Here is a 19,922-nt window from a genome sequence, read left to right as displayed (position 1 = left end):
AACGTTTGTAGATCCACTACTTTCAACTGATGTTTATGTGACAATTTTTTTTATTTGAGAATTTTATATATATATATATATATATATATATATATATATATATATATATATATATATATATATATATATTAAATGTAATAAAATAATGTTGCATTCAATAAACAAAGAAGTAAATTATAAATAAACCAATTCAGGACTAAACTAAAGTGTTAACTGACAGACATATGCCAATCGAGTCATTATCGGTTTTTATTAATTATTATTTTGCAGCCTTGGGTCTTCCATTTCAACTCTTCCCGGTTCTTTCATGTTTTTCTCTTTGGGTAACATCAGTGGTTGGTAGGTCTAACAAAAGCTTCTCCCTTCCAAAGGCATGCCCAGCTGGAACACGTGATGTGAAACTCAACGCACATCAACTTTTGTTCTCCTGGAGTTTGTTTTTGCCGGGAGAGGTCGCATGCTTGAACACAACTATGGAACGAGGCTCGCAAATCAGAAGGAAACGGCCTCGAGGAACATCTACAACTTCATGATAACATAAACTGAGCGTTTAAGAGAAACATGATGCTGTTATAAATGCGCTTGTGGTAACGGCAGTCCTTGTTTCGACCCGTCGCGGTGAGTACTTAAAACTTCGTTTATTAACTCCGTTACAGCGAATTTTGTGGTTGTTGTGAAACTCTTTAAAGCGTTTGATTATTGTGTGCTTGGGTGAATCACGGTTAACTTATTTTATGTGATAAATTCTGTTGGTGTTTGAACGGTGCTTGGAATGCCTCGAATATATTTGTGTTAGTTATTCACACTTTTGCAGTTCCAGGAGTAATGTTGTTTTAAATGTGTTCGGTTAACACTAGTGAGCAGCCTGTTGTTTGGTCATCTCTCTTTAGTGCCAGCACATGCTTTGTTGACAATAATAACAACTGTTGTTACTGTTGCCATCCTCTAATCTTCTAAAATTTAGAGTCTAAATTAATGAAAAAGTCACTATGTTAAGAAAGAACCTGCTGAGAACATGCATGTATTAAAAGGTCATTTTGTTGACACAATGGGGTTTTATGATGTTTTAAAAAGTCTCAAGAATGGGCTATCTTTCAGTTTTCCCATTTGTCAAGATTCAGTATTCAGATTCAAAACCTAGTGAGCTACCTACCAAGACAGATTTATGGGGCATTTTAAGGAATGTAGCTCACTAGACAGCCATATACTTGGTGAAGGGTAAAAACTGTAATGTAGCTTTTCTGAGCAAAGCTTATAGCACTAAGCAATATGTTATTAAAACGGTAGATAGCATTTTCATTAGAATGTTTAACTTGCACAAGATCATATCGTATTTGCATAAGAACTGCATTGACTTCCTCTTGTATGACCCTTTGTGAACTCCTTAAAAAGAGAGTCCCAAAACGTTTAGGAGCCAAGTTAGTAGCTTACACTTTGTATTGTCCTTAGGACACATACACAATGATTTCAAACAGTTTATGAGTTAATCATAATCACATCAGATGCATAGGACATAGTTCAGCAATTGCGGCGACTTTTGGCATTCCTTCAAAACAGTGTATGAAAAAGTGTCTATGTGTGTTTCACTTATCCCCCATTTGTGCCTTATGCAAGAGTTCTGTCTTATTGTTCTCAGATAAATGTTAAAATCGCCCCACCAGAATTGTCTTATGCAGTAATATTCCAGCAGCGGTTCTGAGGCCTAAGAGGATCAGTCAAAGACAAAGGGAAGTAACTTAACTGAGACTTTGCCGAGAACATGCGTCACTGGACAAGAATTTTAGAGGTGTGCAGTGACTGGCAGTGGATTAGTTTGGTAAAAGGTTGTTTTTATCCATAGCATTCCTCGAACTTTGTGTGGAAATGCATGTTACACATACCAGTCATATTTACGTGATGTAAGATGTGATTTACCAAAATTTCTTATGCGACCACTAAACACCATTCCAATGCTGAAACGTCAGACATGACTGAAGTGTCTTAATTTTGGTAATTTCATGTAGACCAGTGGTTCTCAGCCATTTTGACTCCAAGGCCCCCCATTGTCAGAGAAAACATTCGAAGGCCCCCCCATGTAGGCTAATAGATATTTATAAGCTATATCTATTGTAAGATATTTCCATAAAACTTGTGATTCCAGAAATGTCTAGAACTGTATATTCTTCATACAAAGCAAGCTGTTGAAGGGAGTTATTACATTTTTAACATTTTCAGTAAGTTGAATTATAATAATTATATACAATTATAATAACGTATCATATTTTAAATAATATTAAGAGATCTTGAGGCCCCCTGGTAGTTTGCTGAGGCCCCCTAGTGGGTCCCGACCCCCTGGTTGAGAACCACTGATGTAGACTGCTTTGATTTTTCAGCACTATGTTAGTGCCTGCTGACACTATTGATAGCTGTTTTCTGTATGCTGATTTCCAACTAATCAGTAAGAAATGAATGTGGTTGAAATGAATGATCTGATTAAATTACTTAACATCTTAAACTGAATTTGACATTCTCTTATGGTCAGCTGATAAGACCAATGAAAAATGGACATACAAAGTAGTTAAACCTCAATCTGAAAACCAGCCAGCGACTCACACGGTGATGGTTTGTTTAACTGTCGCAGTGAATGATGCATGTCATTTAACAATTTTTCTCATACTTCCTTGGCTGTTGGTTCCTTTTAGTGACTCTAATATTATTAAGGGTCTTCAACATTGAATCCTACAAGAAGAGAACAGGATCAACTGATTATATGTTTCATAGTTTTAAGAGGGGACTACCCTCCCCCTCTAAATGCACATTGGTTTATTGGTGTACAAAAGCTAGTTTAGTTTCGTTTTTCACTGTCTTTAAGAACAAACTGAATGTTTTTGTCTTTTTTCCTCCCCCATTTGAGGTTTAAACACAGAACAAACCTCCATTATTTGAAACATTGAGACCCATTGGGACTAAAGCTGCTAATTCTCAAGCTATCTTTCCATTAAAAACAAACAAGCAACAAAAAAGCTTGTTGCATTCCAGTCTTACCCAATTTGGTCTAGCTTCTTACACAAATTTGGTTTACATGCAGATTTAAAGATGTGAGAGGAAAAAACTTAAACCTTCTTATGTCTTCACTTTATGTCCTGTAGGAATTGTGAGATACTAAATAATGAAGAAGTTTATGATCAAAGAGGCCCTGGAAGAGATACTTTAAAAATAGAGGAAGCCACAAAGATTAGGTAAGGGGGAGCTGGTTTCTGCTTGTCTGATTCTTAAGTGTGATTTATTTGAGCAAGATCTAATAGTTATCTGTCTTTCCTACTGTAGTGAGACTGTAGTGTATCTTCTCTTCAGCAGTTATTTTCTGCAGACCTCATTTTCTCTTAAAGGTGTAGTTCACCCAAATGAAATTTTTGTCTTTCCAAACCTGCATAGCTTTCTGTATTCTGTGAAACACAAAGATATTTAGCAGAATGACCAATCTGTTCTGTCCCTCATTTTGTGTTCCATGCAAGAAATGAAGTCATACTGATTTGGAACACAATGAGGGTGAGTAAATGGTAGGGGTATAACGGTTCTCGGAAAAACCGAACCGTACCGTTCGCCACCCACGGTTCGGGAAGGGTGGCACCGTGGTCGGTTCACCTCACATTTAATGACACATCTGGTGTACATGGTTTTGGTCAAGAAAACAAAGCGTCAAACCGACAGGCACAGTTACAACCTCCGCTAATGCACCTGAATGGATCTGTAAGTGGATACGCTCCACCTGTGTTTCACGTGGGTCAAATTGATGACAACACTGTTCTGCAAGCGTTGTGTGTAGTTGAAAATGGAAAGTGGAGAAAACGAAATGCTGATAGAGAAGCCCCTTGCATTTCTCCTTTCTGGGAAAATTTTCTTTTTGCAGTCAATTACAACATCGATGGTAAAAAGATGTTTACAAAACAGGCACTGCTTGCAGACATCGCTCGACACGAGCGCTGTATACTGGTAATATATGTCAATAATGCGCATGAGGGTTTATTTAAAACGCACAGGCAAGTTCTTCCTGTTTCCTCGCGCAGCTGTAATCTATCATGAGCATCAATAATTGGCTTTGATTAATGGCATTAAGATGCTGTTATAGTAATACATTGATACATGATTAATAATTTATGCTGACATCACCCAGGGAAAGAGCCGCAGGTGAGCCGAAACTGCACACACTCCCTTCCATTTTTAAGTAGGCACTCAGTGCTAATTCGGACAGACATGAAACAAGAACTAAAGAGCTTGCGGTGTTCATGTGGGATTTCCACATGTTATTAAAATACTCGAGCAGCATTATCACAACATCCCTTCACGTATGCATTCTAATAGCAAAGTTATTCCTTCTACAGTGATGTACAGCTTCCGAATATTGAATATATGTTGAGATTAATTTGAAGTGCACTTTATGTTGATGCATGTAGCGTATTAGTGCAGGTATTAAGTTAAAATGTTGATTTAGTAATTAGAGAAAATGTTTTATTTTTTAGTTAAGGACCCTGACAAAAATTAACCATGGGTTTACTATAGTAATATTGTAGTAACCATGACTGCTGTCACCATGATTTTCTGAGCAGAAATCATGGTTTTGATACAATTATCCATGGTTTTATAAGAGTAATACTGTAGTTTCTATACAGTAACCATGATTTTACTATATATTGAAACCATGACAGTAACCATGTTTATATTGTGGTTACTATGATATTACTACAAATGCTGTCGTTAAACTATGGTTACTGTTGTAAAACAATGATTGTTATTTAAGGGCAAACCTGGTGAAGTGTTTACCAAATAGATTATTCTTTGGATTTGGCAGTAATATATATATATATATATATATATATATATATTTAACAAAGCAAATACTGAACCTTATCGAAACTGTGGCCCTAAAACCGTGATACAAACCGAACCGTTACACCCCTAGTAAATGGTGATAGTATTTTCATTTTTTGGTTAACTATCCCTTTAAAGTTGATGTGAAATGCCGCTCACAATCTATTTTACTTCTACAATGTGATGTATTTGCAGGTAAAACAGAATATTTAGCCTAAAGAGAAACAAAGTAGGTGAGGAATCATTTGGATTGTGAAAAGTTGGCGTTCCATACCAGAATGGAACAAGACCGAAAGCAAGTAGCTAAAACAATGCTTAAATAGCAATTTGGCTGTTGGTTAAAATTATCTGCCTAAGTGTAATCTGCGGAGAAGTAAATTTGTTTTAGACAAAGAGCAAGTTGTTACATTTTGATTAATGATCACAAAAACAAAAAATATATATATTCTTTGGAATAATGTGCTCTAATGAGTCAATGTATTGTTAGAGTTTTGTGCTAGTGGTGGATGATGTTATGTGGCTGGAATCCAGTTTTAGCCATGAAACCTGTTTGGTTTGTTCAGACAAAATAAATGACATCTGTGCTACTTTGTATTCCAAAAATGTTTAAGCATGGTAAGGTTGTTGTGCTAGTTGTTAGGAGGGGTTACATTTTCCAGAAATTAGGGATGGGCGGATCGATACTGATGTGGTATCAAGAATATCAATCCTCACATAAAAATATTGATTCTGAATTTTTTTTTAATTAATGATCTTATTATTTAGATAACACTCGAAGTGGAAAAGAATAATTATATGAGCGAATTGTAGCATGGCACCGGAACTATTTTTTCTTCCGCTCATCTTGACACTTATAAATACTAAAATACACTAGCAGTCACAGACAGCGCTCACCCTTTCAGTCATAGTGCTCGTTCAAAGAGGGAGCAGTGCTTTCCTGAGGCAATGACAGAAAAACAGCATCTGGAGTTATTCACACTAAGTAACGACAAACCTAGACATGACATGTATATAATGGGCTTGTGTGACAATTTTAACAGGCTTATTTAAATTCAGAGGTGTTAAAACATTGATAATGATCTTTAATCCTCATTAATAAATGATACCTTTATGAAAACTTCCCATGGATTTACTGTAGAAATATTGTATTAAACATGACTGTAGTAACCACGACTGTAGTAATCATGTTTTTTTTTTTTTATATTTATTTTTTTTTATTTTGGCAGTAACCAAGGCTTTGATCAAATTAACCATGGTTTTACTACAGCATTACTGTAGTATCCATATTGTAACTTGGTTTTAGTAATAGTAACCATATAATAATATCTATGGTTAATTTTGTGGTTTTATATGTTGCTTATACTTACTAATTTTAAAAAGGTAAATAAAGCAGCCTAATAATTTTCTGCTTAGGCCTATAAATATATAAAAAATTTAAGTAATAATTTAAGTTACTAATTTTATCCAAAGAATTAGTAGAAATTCAATTTATTAGAGGTATCTGTATTGGTATCAATATCGGCGATACTGGCCTAAAAGTACTTGGTATCGGATCGAAAAAAAATAAGTGGTATCGCCCATCCCTACCAGAAATCAAAGTGATGGCTAGATCAATCAACTTGTCACTTCTGAATTTTAATTCTGCAGAAATATTAAAGCACCATCCCCTATTAGACATTTTTGCCTTTATTCAAATGTGATCACCTTCTACCTGAACATGTGAGGAACATCAAAGACATGTTCACATAAATGGTGAGTGCCATTCAGAGATTGCATTTTTGAAATAAAATTGAATTATTACTCAACTGATGGTTAGGTTTAGGGTTGGGGTTTGGGTTGGGACATATGGTTAATAAAGTATGCATTCCTGTATTACATTTACAATTGAAAATACAACTCGCCTTTGGCAAAACTGAAGCTCACACATACCCAAACAATCAAAAACAGTTCCAGCTTCAGCCACTGATGGGGCAGTGGTTAAAATTTCAGTAAGCACAGACTGATTTCAGCAGCAGAACTTTTGACCTACTGTCACCGAATTCACAGTCCAATCACTCTGTGTTGGATGGGCTGAGGGTTGTCTTTGTGCGCACTCAAAAACTCATCATGATAACATGATTTAGACCTTTTCTTAAGAAAATAAGAAGGCTAGTGGTTTTGATGAGCTGAGATAAGTTGTGGCAATTGTTTTCCTCTGTGGATGGATCATTCAGTATTCAGTCCAAGTCTCCAGAAATGATATCAGCTTTTTGCAGTCAGGAAGCTGCCAGTCTCCCAGTGACTCTGCTAAGAGCCGTTCTCACGGAATCACCTCACGCTTCCCACTGTAGTGTCTGAATGAGTGGCCGCTTTGTGTCTGTCACACACACACAAAAAACTTACAAAAAGAGATTGAGAGACTGAGTAAATGAAAGATAGGGCAAGTTTAGAGGAGAAGGAAACATTTAAGTAGATCAAAAGGTGCATTGGGAGCTAGATTTAAGGCAGTGGAGGAAATCTGATGGAAGAAAATGAAAGACTTGGCCAAAGCACTTAAAGAAATAGTTTGCCCAAACTAGAAAATTATGCCATTTTCTTGCATAGAAGACAAAGGGAGATGTTAGGCAGTATGTTAGTATCAGTCACCATTTATTTTTATTTTATTTTACTTTTTTCCTAACATCTCCTTTTGTGTTCCACGGAAAAAAGAAAGTCATACGGGTTTGGAACAACGTGACTATAAGTAAATGATGACGGAATATTTGGGTGAACGGTCCCTCTAAGTGTAAGAACGGCACGATAAATGAGTCTGGAATTTTTCTACACTTGTATAAATTGGTGTTTGATTTTGATTTTGTCGGATTATAGCTCTGGGACATTCTATGTGGGGTGGAGCTGGCCACATCCTGTAGGGCGCTGGCCTTTTCCTGCTCCCTGTGAGTGTGTGTTTATGTGGTTCTCCTGTCTGTGAGCATGTGGATCCGCAGATATCACACCCACCTCATGTTGTGAGCAGGTCCAGATTTGCCAGATACAAAACCTTGGGAATTAATGTATAAATGTATGGAATCAGATCTTAATGGTCATCTTTTAGCCTTCCCTTTTGCAGTGTCTAGGCTATACCAGAGGCACTCAAGGTTTGGGTTTGTTGGTCACTGCAGCTGACTGTGGTGACGAGAGACTATTTTCAGCATGCTTTCTCACTATTTTCCCTGCTTTTGCAGCTGTGTCTGTTAATGTCATTTTCTAAGCCTTTCTGAGTCTCTGCAATACTTTCAGATATAGCAGCAGGAGACGAAGCTTAAAGGGATAGTTTACCCTAAAAACGTATCTGTCATTATTCATTCACCCTGGTGTCCTTCCAAACCACTATGACAAAAAGGTGAATTTTTGAAGAATATCCTGGCCTCTCTTTCCCATGTAATGAAAGTGAATGAGGACTGGGGGTGTCAAGCTCCGTAATGACAAAACAAATACAAAAAAACATAAAAGTTTCATAAAAGTGGTCAGTACAACTTGTGTACTATATTCCAAGTCATCTGGAATGATAGCTTTGTGCGAAGAACAGAGTGGAATTTAAGGCACTATTAAAGGAATAGTTCACCCAAAAATGAAAATTTGCTGATAATTTTCTCACCCTCAGGGCCATTCAAGATGTATTTGAGTTTCTTTAAAACAAAATTTAATTTTCAGGCCTCCTCCTCTAAAATGCATATTTAGGGTGCATCAAAATAATCCACACAACTCCAGTCGACAAATAAAGTTCTTATGAACGCAAACGATTGATTATTTTGAGAAACAAACAATACTTATATTCATTTTAACTACAAATGTTCACTTACATACATCTCTGTGACGTGCGCTCATGAGAGGGATGACGTAAGCTTGTTGGTAAGGTCACGCGTCACGTGGAGGAGGAGGCAGGAAGCGCGTCATTGTTTACATTGTTTTTATTAATTGGAAATTATTTATTTTATTTTATATTGTTTTGAAATTTTTTTGGACTGTTTTGGTTTGTGAACGGCACTTGGTCTGTGCTCTGTGCAAGTTTCTCTTGTAAACAATGACGCGCTTCCTTCACATGACGTGTGACCTTACCAACGAGCTTACGTCATCCCTCTCATGAGCACACGTCACAGAGATGTACGGACGCGGACATTTGTTGTTAAAAAGAATATAAGTATTGTTTTGTTTCTCAAAATAATCAATCGTTTGCATTCAGAAGAACTTTTTGTCGACTGGAGTCGTGTGGATTATTTTGATGTACCCTAAATATGCATTTTGGACAGTCAAAAATGGAGTACATTCACTTGCATTGTTTAAAGGAGGAGGCCTGAAATGAAATCCTAAAAGTCTTAAATTCTGTTTTGATGAAGAAAGAAACTCAGATACATCTTGGATGGCCTGAGGGTGAGTAAATTATCAGCAAATTTTCATTTTTGGGTGAACTATTCCTTTAACTGAAAATCCTGACATTTATCCTAGCTCTTCTTGGCGTGTTCATGAGAGTTAATAAGAGAAGTAGCAATGTCCGATTCATGAACGAATTATTCTCAGTCAGATTGAGTTCAAGATTTGGACTGATCTGATCAGGTCTGATCTGGGTGCAGATCCACTGGAGAGAAAAAAAATCATCTTTTGGGTTCCACAGAAAAAAGCAAGTTAACATCCATCCATTTTCTATAACCGCTCATCCATTGTAGGGTCGCGAGAAGTGCTGGAGCTTGTCCCTGCTGTTTCAGCCTAAAGGCATGGAAACACCCTGTATAGGTAGCCAGTCCATCGCAGGGCTAGCACACGCAGACAAACACATTCACCCTCTCACTCACACATATGGGTAATTTAGAGTCTACAGTTCACTTGATCTGCATGTCTTTGGATTGTAGGGGTAACCATAGCACCCGGCGGAAACCTACCCAAACATGGGGAGAACATACAAACTCCACACAGGAAGGCACAGGGTGAGGTGCTACACACTGAGCCACCGTGATGGCAGAACTATTTTGGTGGAAATACAAGTTTGTGCATTACATATTTTGGTGTTCTTTATGAAGCAGGGATGACTGTACTGTGAGAAGTATTTTTGCTTTTGCTGTCCCCCATGGCTGATCTGCATGAGGCTGCCATCCCCCTTAGGCTTGTAGTGCTCTCTGTGGGCCTGGGTCTGTATGGAGCTGGAGTTTTTCCAGCTGGGTTTTTGTGAGGTGGAGGGCAATATAGCAGCAGGGTCCTAACACAGTTCCAGACAACTTCATTAACCAATAGAAACACTTATTTCCTCCCCCTTCCTCTTCTCACATGCTCTCTAACCACTGATCCAGACTTGCAGGGAGATTTATTTACTTAATGCTTTTAATGTGTATGAGATGTACTGGAACTGTCCTATTTACTGTCTCTCCCAACATATGTTGTAGACAATGTGCTAACAATTTTGCTGGCTCCAAAATTCCCTCCTAAGAGCACAGAGAACTCGAGAGGAATGACATCATTCAGCATACTGATGCTTAAAATTATTTTGTGGAAGATTTATAAACCTTCTCTGACATTCTTCTGCACTGCATGGAGACATATTTTAGGTTGGCTTTTGTTAAGACTTGCATTTTTGCAGTTTATTTACCCCATGTCCCATTAAATAATTTGGCAAGCGCAGTGTTGATTTATTTCCTATTGAAACATGACATTTGGATGGGACATATCAAAGGGATAATGCCCTTTAAAATAAAAGTCATAGGCTTTAGTACACCATTAACAATAATTTGCTACTCTGTAGTCAGTCACATGTGGTATAAGGTGAGGCACATTTTAGAGTGCATTCATTCATTCATTCACTCAAATGCAACATGAGTCTGTAATATTTTTGGTCTGGTTTCCCAGAAGACAATGATTGTACATTTTAAATACATACAGTATATCTGCTAAAAGTGTATTTTGTCAACTTACAAGCCACATGACCTTACATTGCATGTCTGGTTTTAATAGCTGTGCTTTCTGTGAATCACACTTTGAGTCTAAACCAACACATTTCCGATCCAGAAGGAATGGAAAGACTATGTCATCCAGAAACAGTGCTGTGACTTCCTCTTTGCTTTGCTGTCAGTCACATTAAATGGAATAGGGCCAAAAATTCCACAATAAGCATATGATTCATCAGAGCTTTTAGACATGCATGCTACTTTGACTCTGACGCACTGTTTTATTGCAATACATCTCTGTCATTGTTTATTGAAATCAGGTCAATTTCTAGAATCTTAAATGTAGGTTAATCTCATATCAAATAAGCTTTAAAACTTTTGAAGAGGTCATATAATAAAAACAAATCACAATTCACTCCCAAGTCCAAAAAGACAAGTTTTGAAACTACACTAAAAACATAGTTCATTGTTGTGACGTCACAACAATGACATTGACACATGACTGCCCACATTTACCAGTAACGTAGTCCTCCCAGTCATAGTGAAATAGTAACAACATGATCACACTTTAAGTCAGCATGTTGTTTGTGAAAGATCCGCTACCTGAAGGTCGGCAACATTACGCAAACTCACTGACAAGCGCCATCTCCCATCAGACATGTTAGCATCGGCTCGACCACATTTACCTTCCTTAGTGGCGCGACCAGATGCACGTTGTGTCAGCAGTGTGGGAGACCTGGGTTTGTATCCCATGTTGAAACCAGGAAGTAATCACGTTTGCAGGTCAGGTGACAAGTGTGATTCGGAGGTTGCATTTTTTTTCTACTAAAATTAAATGAATACTCCACTAATAGTTAGGTTTGTATATGTTAATATGCATTTCTTTTCACTGTATTACATCCTGTACAGCAGAAAACAGCTTGCTTTACAACTCGCTTTTGGCTCCTTCCCCCGTGTTTTAAATTTTGGTCAGCACAGACCAATCTTTGATTAAGAAAAGTCTACAGACTTTCTCAGATTTCAATGTGAGATAAGGAGGAAATAGGATAGTATTCCTCGTCACAAGAAGATATCATTCCAGTTGGTATTTAACTAATGAGTGTGAAATATGGGAGATCTTTTGGTGCATTTTGTGCTGTTCCTGAACCCGTAACCTGTAATTAGACTTGGTGTTGTGACTAATTTTACATGACTTTTACATTGACATTTTAAAAGTAATTAGCAGTTAATGGAGATACTCTTACAAAAACTCTTAAAGTAAGGACAAACTGGTAAATTTCTTCGCCAAGCCACACTTGCATAAATCACACACACTTGCTGCTTAAAACATGCACTGATGTACACACACATACACACACACAAACATGTTGGTGCGGCTATCCATATGAGGACTCTCCATAGATATAATGATGTTTATACTGTACGAACTATAGATTCTATACCCTAATCCTAACCCTACCCCTAAACCTAACCCTCACAAAAAACTTTCTGCATTTTTACTTTTAAAAAACAAAACAAAAAAACATTTAGTATGTTTTTGAAGCGATTTGAATTATGGGAACACTAGAAATGTCCTCATAAACCACATTTATAGCATAGCACCCTTGTAATTACCAGTTTGTAACCTAAAAAAATGTCCTCGTAAACCACATACACACACACACACACACACACACACACACACACACACAGCCTGTTTTTTATTTTTGATTCATACATTGTGGAATCCATTAATTACATACATGAAGTGTAGATTTTTCTGGAGGAGTGTTTGTGTGTCACAGTCTGCTTTGTGTCTGTCTTTAGTAATGCTTTATTAGAAGAATCCACTGTTTTGCTCCTACATTTTTTAGAATGCAGTGTTCTAAAACTGTCACTTCTCATAGCAAACATTTGGCTACTCTTATGTTCACTGTTGTGCTTTTATTAATGTGCTGTATGCAGTGTTTTTTTTATTTTTATTAACTCAGGTAAGTCAGTATTCAACTACTCAAAGTGACAGCAATTATCGATCATAAAAACAATAATTGCATGTAGGGATTTTCATAATCGAAATAGTTCATATTAATACCACAAAACGCACTGGGAGGACTCCAAATAATATGAGCATGTAGCCTACTGTTTAAATATAATTTAAATTAATACACTTCTGAAAAGCGAATATTGGCATTTTCCTTTTACTGAATGCATTTGTTCTGAAATTGAAATTGACGCCAATTTGATTGATTGAAGCTTAATGACAATTAATTGATTCTTTATTAATCATTAACGTCCCTAATTGCACACTGACCAAAACTCAGCAACAACTATACACAAACAAAAAAGGGGCCTCATTTTGTGATGTCATTTTCGGTGGTACCTAGACAACAATTTGCATCTACACTGTTCATGGGACGTTCACACAGGGCGCATTCTTCCTTACAAAAAACACGTAGTTTGAGTGCAGCTGTATGGAACAGAATCCAGAAGTCTTAAGGTCTTGAAAGTGTTTTGATTTTTTAGATCTGTTTTTCCAAAAAAACTATTTTTAACTTAACACTGCATCTTAAAAATGTGACGCTAGTGGAGCAAGATGCTGAAAAAGCAGCCAGACCTGATGTAACAGAAAAGACGTCCATCTGCCACATAGACTAATAATCAAATATAGCACAAAACACTTGTCTGTTGAGTTCTGGGATAGACAAAATAATTAAAATGCCCATGCCCAAAATAGTGAGCCCATGTCTCACATTCTTGTTAGAGCTGTTCTCTTGGTTTATGGCTCAGCCCCTCTAATTTCTCCATTTCCTGTCAAGTTTTGCCAGGTCTCGCAAGACTACAGAAAATCCTCTCTCTGCTTCCACGCACCTGTTATGTGTGTGTTGAAGGAGAAAGTCAAGATACAGAGGAGCTCTGTGCCTCGAAGTTCAGATGTGCCTTTGTGTGGGTCCAAACAGCCCAGCTGAGTAGTCTCCAACATCCACATACACACACGCACAAGCTGGAGTGTTGAACTTTTTGTGCAATGGCACAAGCCAGCACAGTATAACAAATGACCCTGTTTGGATGGCAACAGGATAAGAGTTGTGAGTCTGCCTCCAGTGTAGTGCTGTTTGCAATTGTTGACATTTTAAATGGAGCACTAACAAAGGCTATTGCTTTCAACTGTAATTTTCAATGTATCCCAGTGCTGTGACATCCCTATTGAGATGATAGCGGGCGAGGGAGATAAATGACCTCTCTCTCTCTCTCTCTCTCTCTCTCTGCCTCTCTCTGCCTGTCTGTACTCCGCAGTGGCCAGTTAATAACTTTCACTGTGTTTACTCTGCCTGTGCTGGCAGACACAGGGGTTTCCTGTTTACGTGTGTGTGTGTGTGTATGTGTGCGTGTGTGTGTGTGATACAGGCACAGAAACTACATGTGATGCAAGGTAAATAATAGCTTGTCTCCACTGCTTTGAAATACTGGGGAAAGATGTTTTGTGATGCCTCATTACAGCAACAACATGAGGTGAAGCCCCTTCACAGAGAGGAGTAGATTAACATGTCAAACTCAATATCTGTCAGCACGAGCGGTGCTTCACAGGAAATACCTGGAGCTCACTCAGACTTCTCCTGTGCTCCACCTTCGTTTCCGGCTTTTCCTTGAAAAACCACCATCACAACAACTCTTCATTTTTCACAGCAATGTTTTTAATCCAAGCAGCTGGGTGATTGTAACCGTTATACCCTTTGGACTGCAATGAGGCTCGCTGTAGACCATGAGATCTGGTCAGAAGAGAAAAGAGCTGTTTTGTTGTCAATTTGTAGGCCAACCTGAATGGCTAATCTGTTTTTATTTATGAGCAAAATAAGGTCAGCGATTAACATTGCTTGAAGAAACTTTCACGTTTTGTTCTACATAAAATACACACAGTCATACCTCGAACATGTTGTCATTAGCCGTGTTTCCACTATCGGGCCAAATGAGGGCGTGCTAGTGCGTGTTAGTGCGTGCCAGGGCCAGTTGTGTTCCCACTGTCATTTCTGGGGTTTACCATGCCTCCTTGGGGCTTTCTCGGGCCAACAGCCAATGGCGTTTGGCCCGCCAATTACCCATAGGCCAAACAAGGCACAATGGTACAGGTTCGGGAAAATTAAAAAATAATTGCACAGTACAAGTCAGTTAAAATGCACAATGGACAAAGCGATGCCCAAAGAAAGAACTTTCCATGGTTTGAGATCATGGACGGTGTGTTGGGACATCGTCCCGCTGTTAGTGGAGATACCATTCGGGAGACCATGGCAGTTGCAATTGGTGAGTTGTCAATGCTAACTTATCTTGCTAGCTAGTTAATGTTTACATTCGATATAAGCTCGATATTCTAGATAACTAAATAACAATATACCTCAGCTTGAGCTTCCCTCTTGCTTGTGAAATCAACGGGGTGTGTGAGACGTTGGGACACAGATAGATTTTGGTCTTGCGGCATGAGGTCTGAGGCTGTTGGTCCCGGATGGCCAGTTGATAGCCCTGGCTCGCAGTGGCCTTATAGTGGAAAAGTGACTATTGTTGCTTTAAAAAACATATGTTTCTAACAAGTGGCTACATAAGGACTACAGTGGTTGTCTGATTCGTTAAGGGTGTAAACTCACATTCTTGTGGTAGTTGTAGTCCTTATATAGCATCTTGTTAGCAACTTAAGTTTTTCAATGCTTCTAAATGAATGTTTGACTGTGTGGAATTTAAATTGTAGAACAGAACATGAAAGTGTCACATACATTATTTTGCTCGAAAAATTGCTTGAAAAAAAAAAATTGCTTTAGAGAATTCCTGATGGAACACGTGGCTTGAAAATACTAATTCTCTTCTGGGATAATGTAGGACTACAAACTGAACAGCTCTATAGAGAGAAAGAGATCTATGAATTGGGTTAAAGGAGAGATTTGGAGTGTTGAGGAGAGAGGTTGAGGCAGAAGAAAGCAAAGGTTTGGGAGTTGGTTCTTTTCAAAGCTTCTGATGGTCACATCAAAGGCTCTGAAAACTGAGCTCCACATGTTTGCCATGATTTCCATACAGTGTCAACACCCAGACAGCAGCTTTGTGTTAGTTCAACACATAAATTCACCCAGTGAGAAGGACATGACGGAAAAAAGGCTTGGTTTCCATTGCCGACAATAAGAGTTGAGTCAGGTTGACTTTGCGCAAGCGAGACAGCACTGTCTGTGGAGGAAAAAGCTATTTGAAGGTGGGAGGCTGTTGGGCCTAGCTTGAACAGCTGTGCTGGATCAAAGCTTTCTGGGTGTTGGGGATCTGTAGCATCTGGAAGTGGGTCAGAGATGGCTCTCACTCTGGCTGGAAATTGAATTCGACTAGTCGTCATTTCCTTTATATTCATGAATAAAGCAATAACTGATTGGGCAGTTGAGTAATTTTCATCAGGAAAACACTACCTGATTGGTCAGAGAAACTATAACCCAACCCGTAAATCATGTGGAAAGCGACAAGTCGACTTTATGCTGACAATGTGAACTACACTAGTAATAGTCGACTTGTCTATGCAACCCCTCCTGTGAACAATGTTAGACATGTTTAAATATTAATTTACACAGAACACAACTTTAAAGGATTTTTCTTGCTTTGTTGAAGTAAAAAGTTTGATGTAGCCTACTATGTTAACATTTTATTCCAATGAGGTAGAGATTATTTCCAAACTTTTGGCCCCAACTTCATGTGTACATGACACGTGTTTGTCTTCTGAAGAGTAATTTCAGAGGTAATCACTGAATTCCAGGGCTTGCTTTCTTTTTTATGAAGCTGGTTTTGATTCTTTCCTGAGCTGAAGCATGCAATCACAGATGACAAACGTGCACTAGAAAGCACTAGAAAGCTTTATGTTCCTCCTCCAGCTCCTCTCCCACAATTGTTTCTCACGGCTTGAACTTTGCCCTGGTTTTTGTCTACACTGATCAGCCACAACATTAAAACCACTGACAGGTGAAGTGAATAACATTTATTATCTCGTTACAATGGCACCTGTCAAGGGGTGGAATATATTAGGCAACAACTGAACAGTCAGTTCTTGAATTTCATGTGTTGGAAGCAGGAAAATAGGCAAGTGTAAGGATCTGAGCAACTTTGACAAGGGCCAAATTGTGATGGCTAGACGACTGGGTCAGAGCATCTCCAAAACGGCAGGTCTTGTGGGGTGTTTCAGGTATGCAGTGGTTAGTACCTACCAAAAGTGGTCCAAGGAAGGATAACCGGTGAACCGGCGACAGAGTCATGGGCACCCAAGGCTTATTGATGCGCGTGGGAAGCGAAGGTTATCCCATTCGATCCGATCCCACAGAAGAGCTACTGTACCACAAATTGCTGAAAAACTTAATGCTGGCCTTGATAGAAAGGTGTCAGAACACACAGTGCATTGCAGCTTGCTGCGTAACCGCAGACTGGTCAGACAAGTCCAATCCATGGAGGCCCCACCTCGCAACTTACTGGACTTAAAGGATCTGCTGCTAACGTCTTGGTGCCAGATACCACATGACTTGTGGAGTAAATGCCTCAATGGGTCAGAGCTGTTTTGGTGGCACGTGGGGTACCTACATGATATTAGGCAAGTGGTTTTAATGTTGTGGCTGATCGGTGTATGTCAGTCTCCCAGCTGATCCCCCTCCCTGTAACATGTATTAAGTTGTTTTGAAAACTCTTTAGAAAAGAGGTTGAACAAAAGATTTAAACAGTTTTCAGACTGTTATTTCTCTTTGCTCTACAGTTCTCCAATCTTCTCTATGTACTCTGTGCAAATGTGCGGTATAATATGCTGTAACATAGTGTCAGAATTAACTTTTCCATTAAGGGGCAAAAATTGCCCCCTGGATTTTTATTTTCAGGGAAAAGTTCATTTATTTCAGTAATTCAACTCAAATTGTGAAACTCGTGTATTAAATAAATTCAATGCACACAGACTGAAGTAGTTTAAGTCTTTGGTTCTTTTAATTGTGATGATTTTGGCTCACGTTTAACAAAAACCCACCAATTCACTATCTCAAAAAATTAGAATATGGTGACATGCCAATCAGCTAATCAACTCAAAACACCTGCAAAGGTTTCCTGAGCCTTCAAAATGGTCTCTCAGTTTGGTTCACTAGGCTACACAATCATGGGGGAGACTGCTGATCTGACAGTTGTCCAGAAGACAATCATTGACACCCTTCACAAGGAGGGTAAGCCACAAACATTCATTGCCAAAGAAGCTGGCTGTTCACAGAGTGCTGTATCCAAGCATGTTAACAGAAAGTTGAGTGGAAGGAAAAAGTGTGGAAGAAAAAGATGCACAACCAACCGAGAGAACCGCAGCCTTATGATTGTCAAGCAAAATCGATTCAAGAATTTGGGTGAACTTCACAAGGAATGGACTGAGGCTGGGGTCAAGGCATCAAGAGCCACCACACACAGACGTGTCAAGGAATTTGGCTACAGTTGTCGTATTCCTCTTGTTAAGCCACTCCTGAACCACAGACAATGCCAGAGGCGTCTTACCTGGGCTAAGGAGAAGAAGAACTGGACTGTTGCCCAGTGTTCCAAAGTCCTCTTTTCAGATGAGAGCAAGTTTTGTATTTCATTTGGAAACCAAGGTCCTAGAGTCTGGAGGAAGGGTGGAGAAGCTCATAGCCCAAGTTGCTTGAAGTCCAGTGTTAAGTTTCCACAGTCTGTGATGATTTGGGGTGCAATGTCATCTGCTGGTGTTGGTCCATTGTGTTTTTTGAAAACCAAAGTCACTGCACCCATTTACCAAGAAATTTTGGAGCACTTCATGCTTCCTTCTGCTGACCAGCTTTTTAAAGATGCTGATTTCATTTTCTAGCAGGATTTGGCACCTGCCCACACTGCCAAAAGCACCAAAAGTTGGTTAAATGACCATGGTGTTGGTGTGCTTGACTGGCCAGCAAACTCACCAGACCTGAACCCCATAGAGAATCTATGGGGTATTGTCAAGAGGAAAATGAGAAACAAGAGACCAAAAAATGCAGATGAGCTGAAGGCCACTGTCAAAGAAACCTGGGCTTCCATACCACCTCAGCAGTGCCACAAACTGATCACCTCCATGCCACGCCGAATTGAGGCAATAATTAAAGCAAAAGGAGCCCCTACCAAGTATTGAGTACATATACAGTAAATGAACATACTTTCCAGAAGGCCAACAATTCACTAAAAATGTTTTTTTTTATTGGTCTTATGATGTATTCTAATTTTTTGAGATAGTGAATTGGTGGGTTTTTGTTAAATGTGAGCCAAAATCGTCACAATTAAAAGAACCAAAGACTTAAACTACTTCAGTCTGTGTGCATTGAATTTATTTAATACACGAGTTTCACAATTTGAGTTGAATTACTGAAATAAATGAACTTTTCCACGACATTCTAATTTATTGAGATGCACCTGTGTGTGTGTATATATATATATATATATATATATATATATATATATAATGTAATATTATACTGTTTCATTCTTTTATTCAAATACTTCTGCTTAATTCATTTACAAAAATGAAGGTTGTAAATAATTGTCTGTTATGAGCAATATAGGGCAAGGTGTGTGCAAGCAATTGAGTGTGTGTTAGTGTAGAAGACAGGATTGTGTGTGGTAAGGGTGGGGTTGAGTTTAGTGCATCAGGCAGGAAATGAGACACAGGAGAAGAGGGGTTTTTAATGAAGTTTTATTTAGTGTGTGTATGAGGTGCGTGCATTGCAGTCACCTGCTTGAAGTCTCGGATACTAATTTCTGTGGCCTCTCCGTGTGAAATGGGTTGGATTTTCCTCTTCCTGGCATTCAAATAAAGTATGTTTTTGTGTTCCACAGAGACCCAGTGCAATACAGAAGAGCTGCATAGACCCAAGCATGTCTGCCCAGATAATGATGCAATCCTGCCTCATGGACCGGAGCAGCAGCTTTTTTAAGGTAGGTCTACATATGCTGATGGAGTAAGATCTGCCTCTGATCTTTGCCTTGTTTGTTTTTCTGTCTGTCTGTATTTTCTTGTCATCATAGATGTGGATTAAAGGAATGTTCTGGTTTTAATACCAGTTAAAGGAATAGTTCACCCAAAAATGACAATTCTGTCATAATTTCTCAGCGACATGTTGTTCCAAACTCATATGAATTTCTTTCTTTTGTGGAACACAAAAGGATACGTTAGTCAGAATGACAGCCTCAGTCACC

The 19,922-nt window shown here is 38.6% G+C and overlaps 1 protein-coding gene across 2 annotated transcripts in view; it reads left to right on the top strand.

The window, feature by feature from the left end:
- The first annotated feature begins 387 nt into the window (after positions 1–387).
- Positions 388–19,922, top strand: part of rin2a (Ras and Rab interactor 2a) — a 58,332-nt gene continuing 38,797 nt past the window's right edge. For both annotated transcript variants that reach the window (XM_051647652.1, XM_051647653.1), the window contains exons 1-2: positions 388–618; positions 19,563–19,661. In XM_051647652.1, coding sequence (XP_051503612.1) covers positions 19,602–19,661 — 60 coding nt within the window. In that variant the 5' untranslated portion in view covers positions 388–618; positions 19,563–19,601. The remainder of the gene's footprint in view (positions 619–19,562; positions 19,662–19,922) is intronic.

Source organism: Myxocyprinus asiaticus, chromosome 21, assembly GCF_019703515.2.
Source record: "Myxocyprinus asiaticus isolate MX2 ecotype Aquarium Trade chromosome 21, UBuf_Myxa_2, whole genome shotgun sequence".
Taxonomy (NCBI): domain Eukaryota; kingdom Metazoa; phylum Chordata; class Actinopteri; order Cypriniformes; family Catostomidae; genus Myxocyprinus; species Myxocyprinus asiaticus.
Note: the sequence above shows the minus strand (reverse complement) of the source record. Positions and strands in the feature narration are given on the sequence as shown.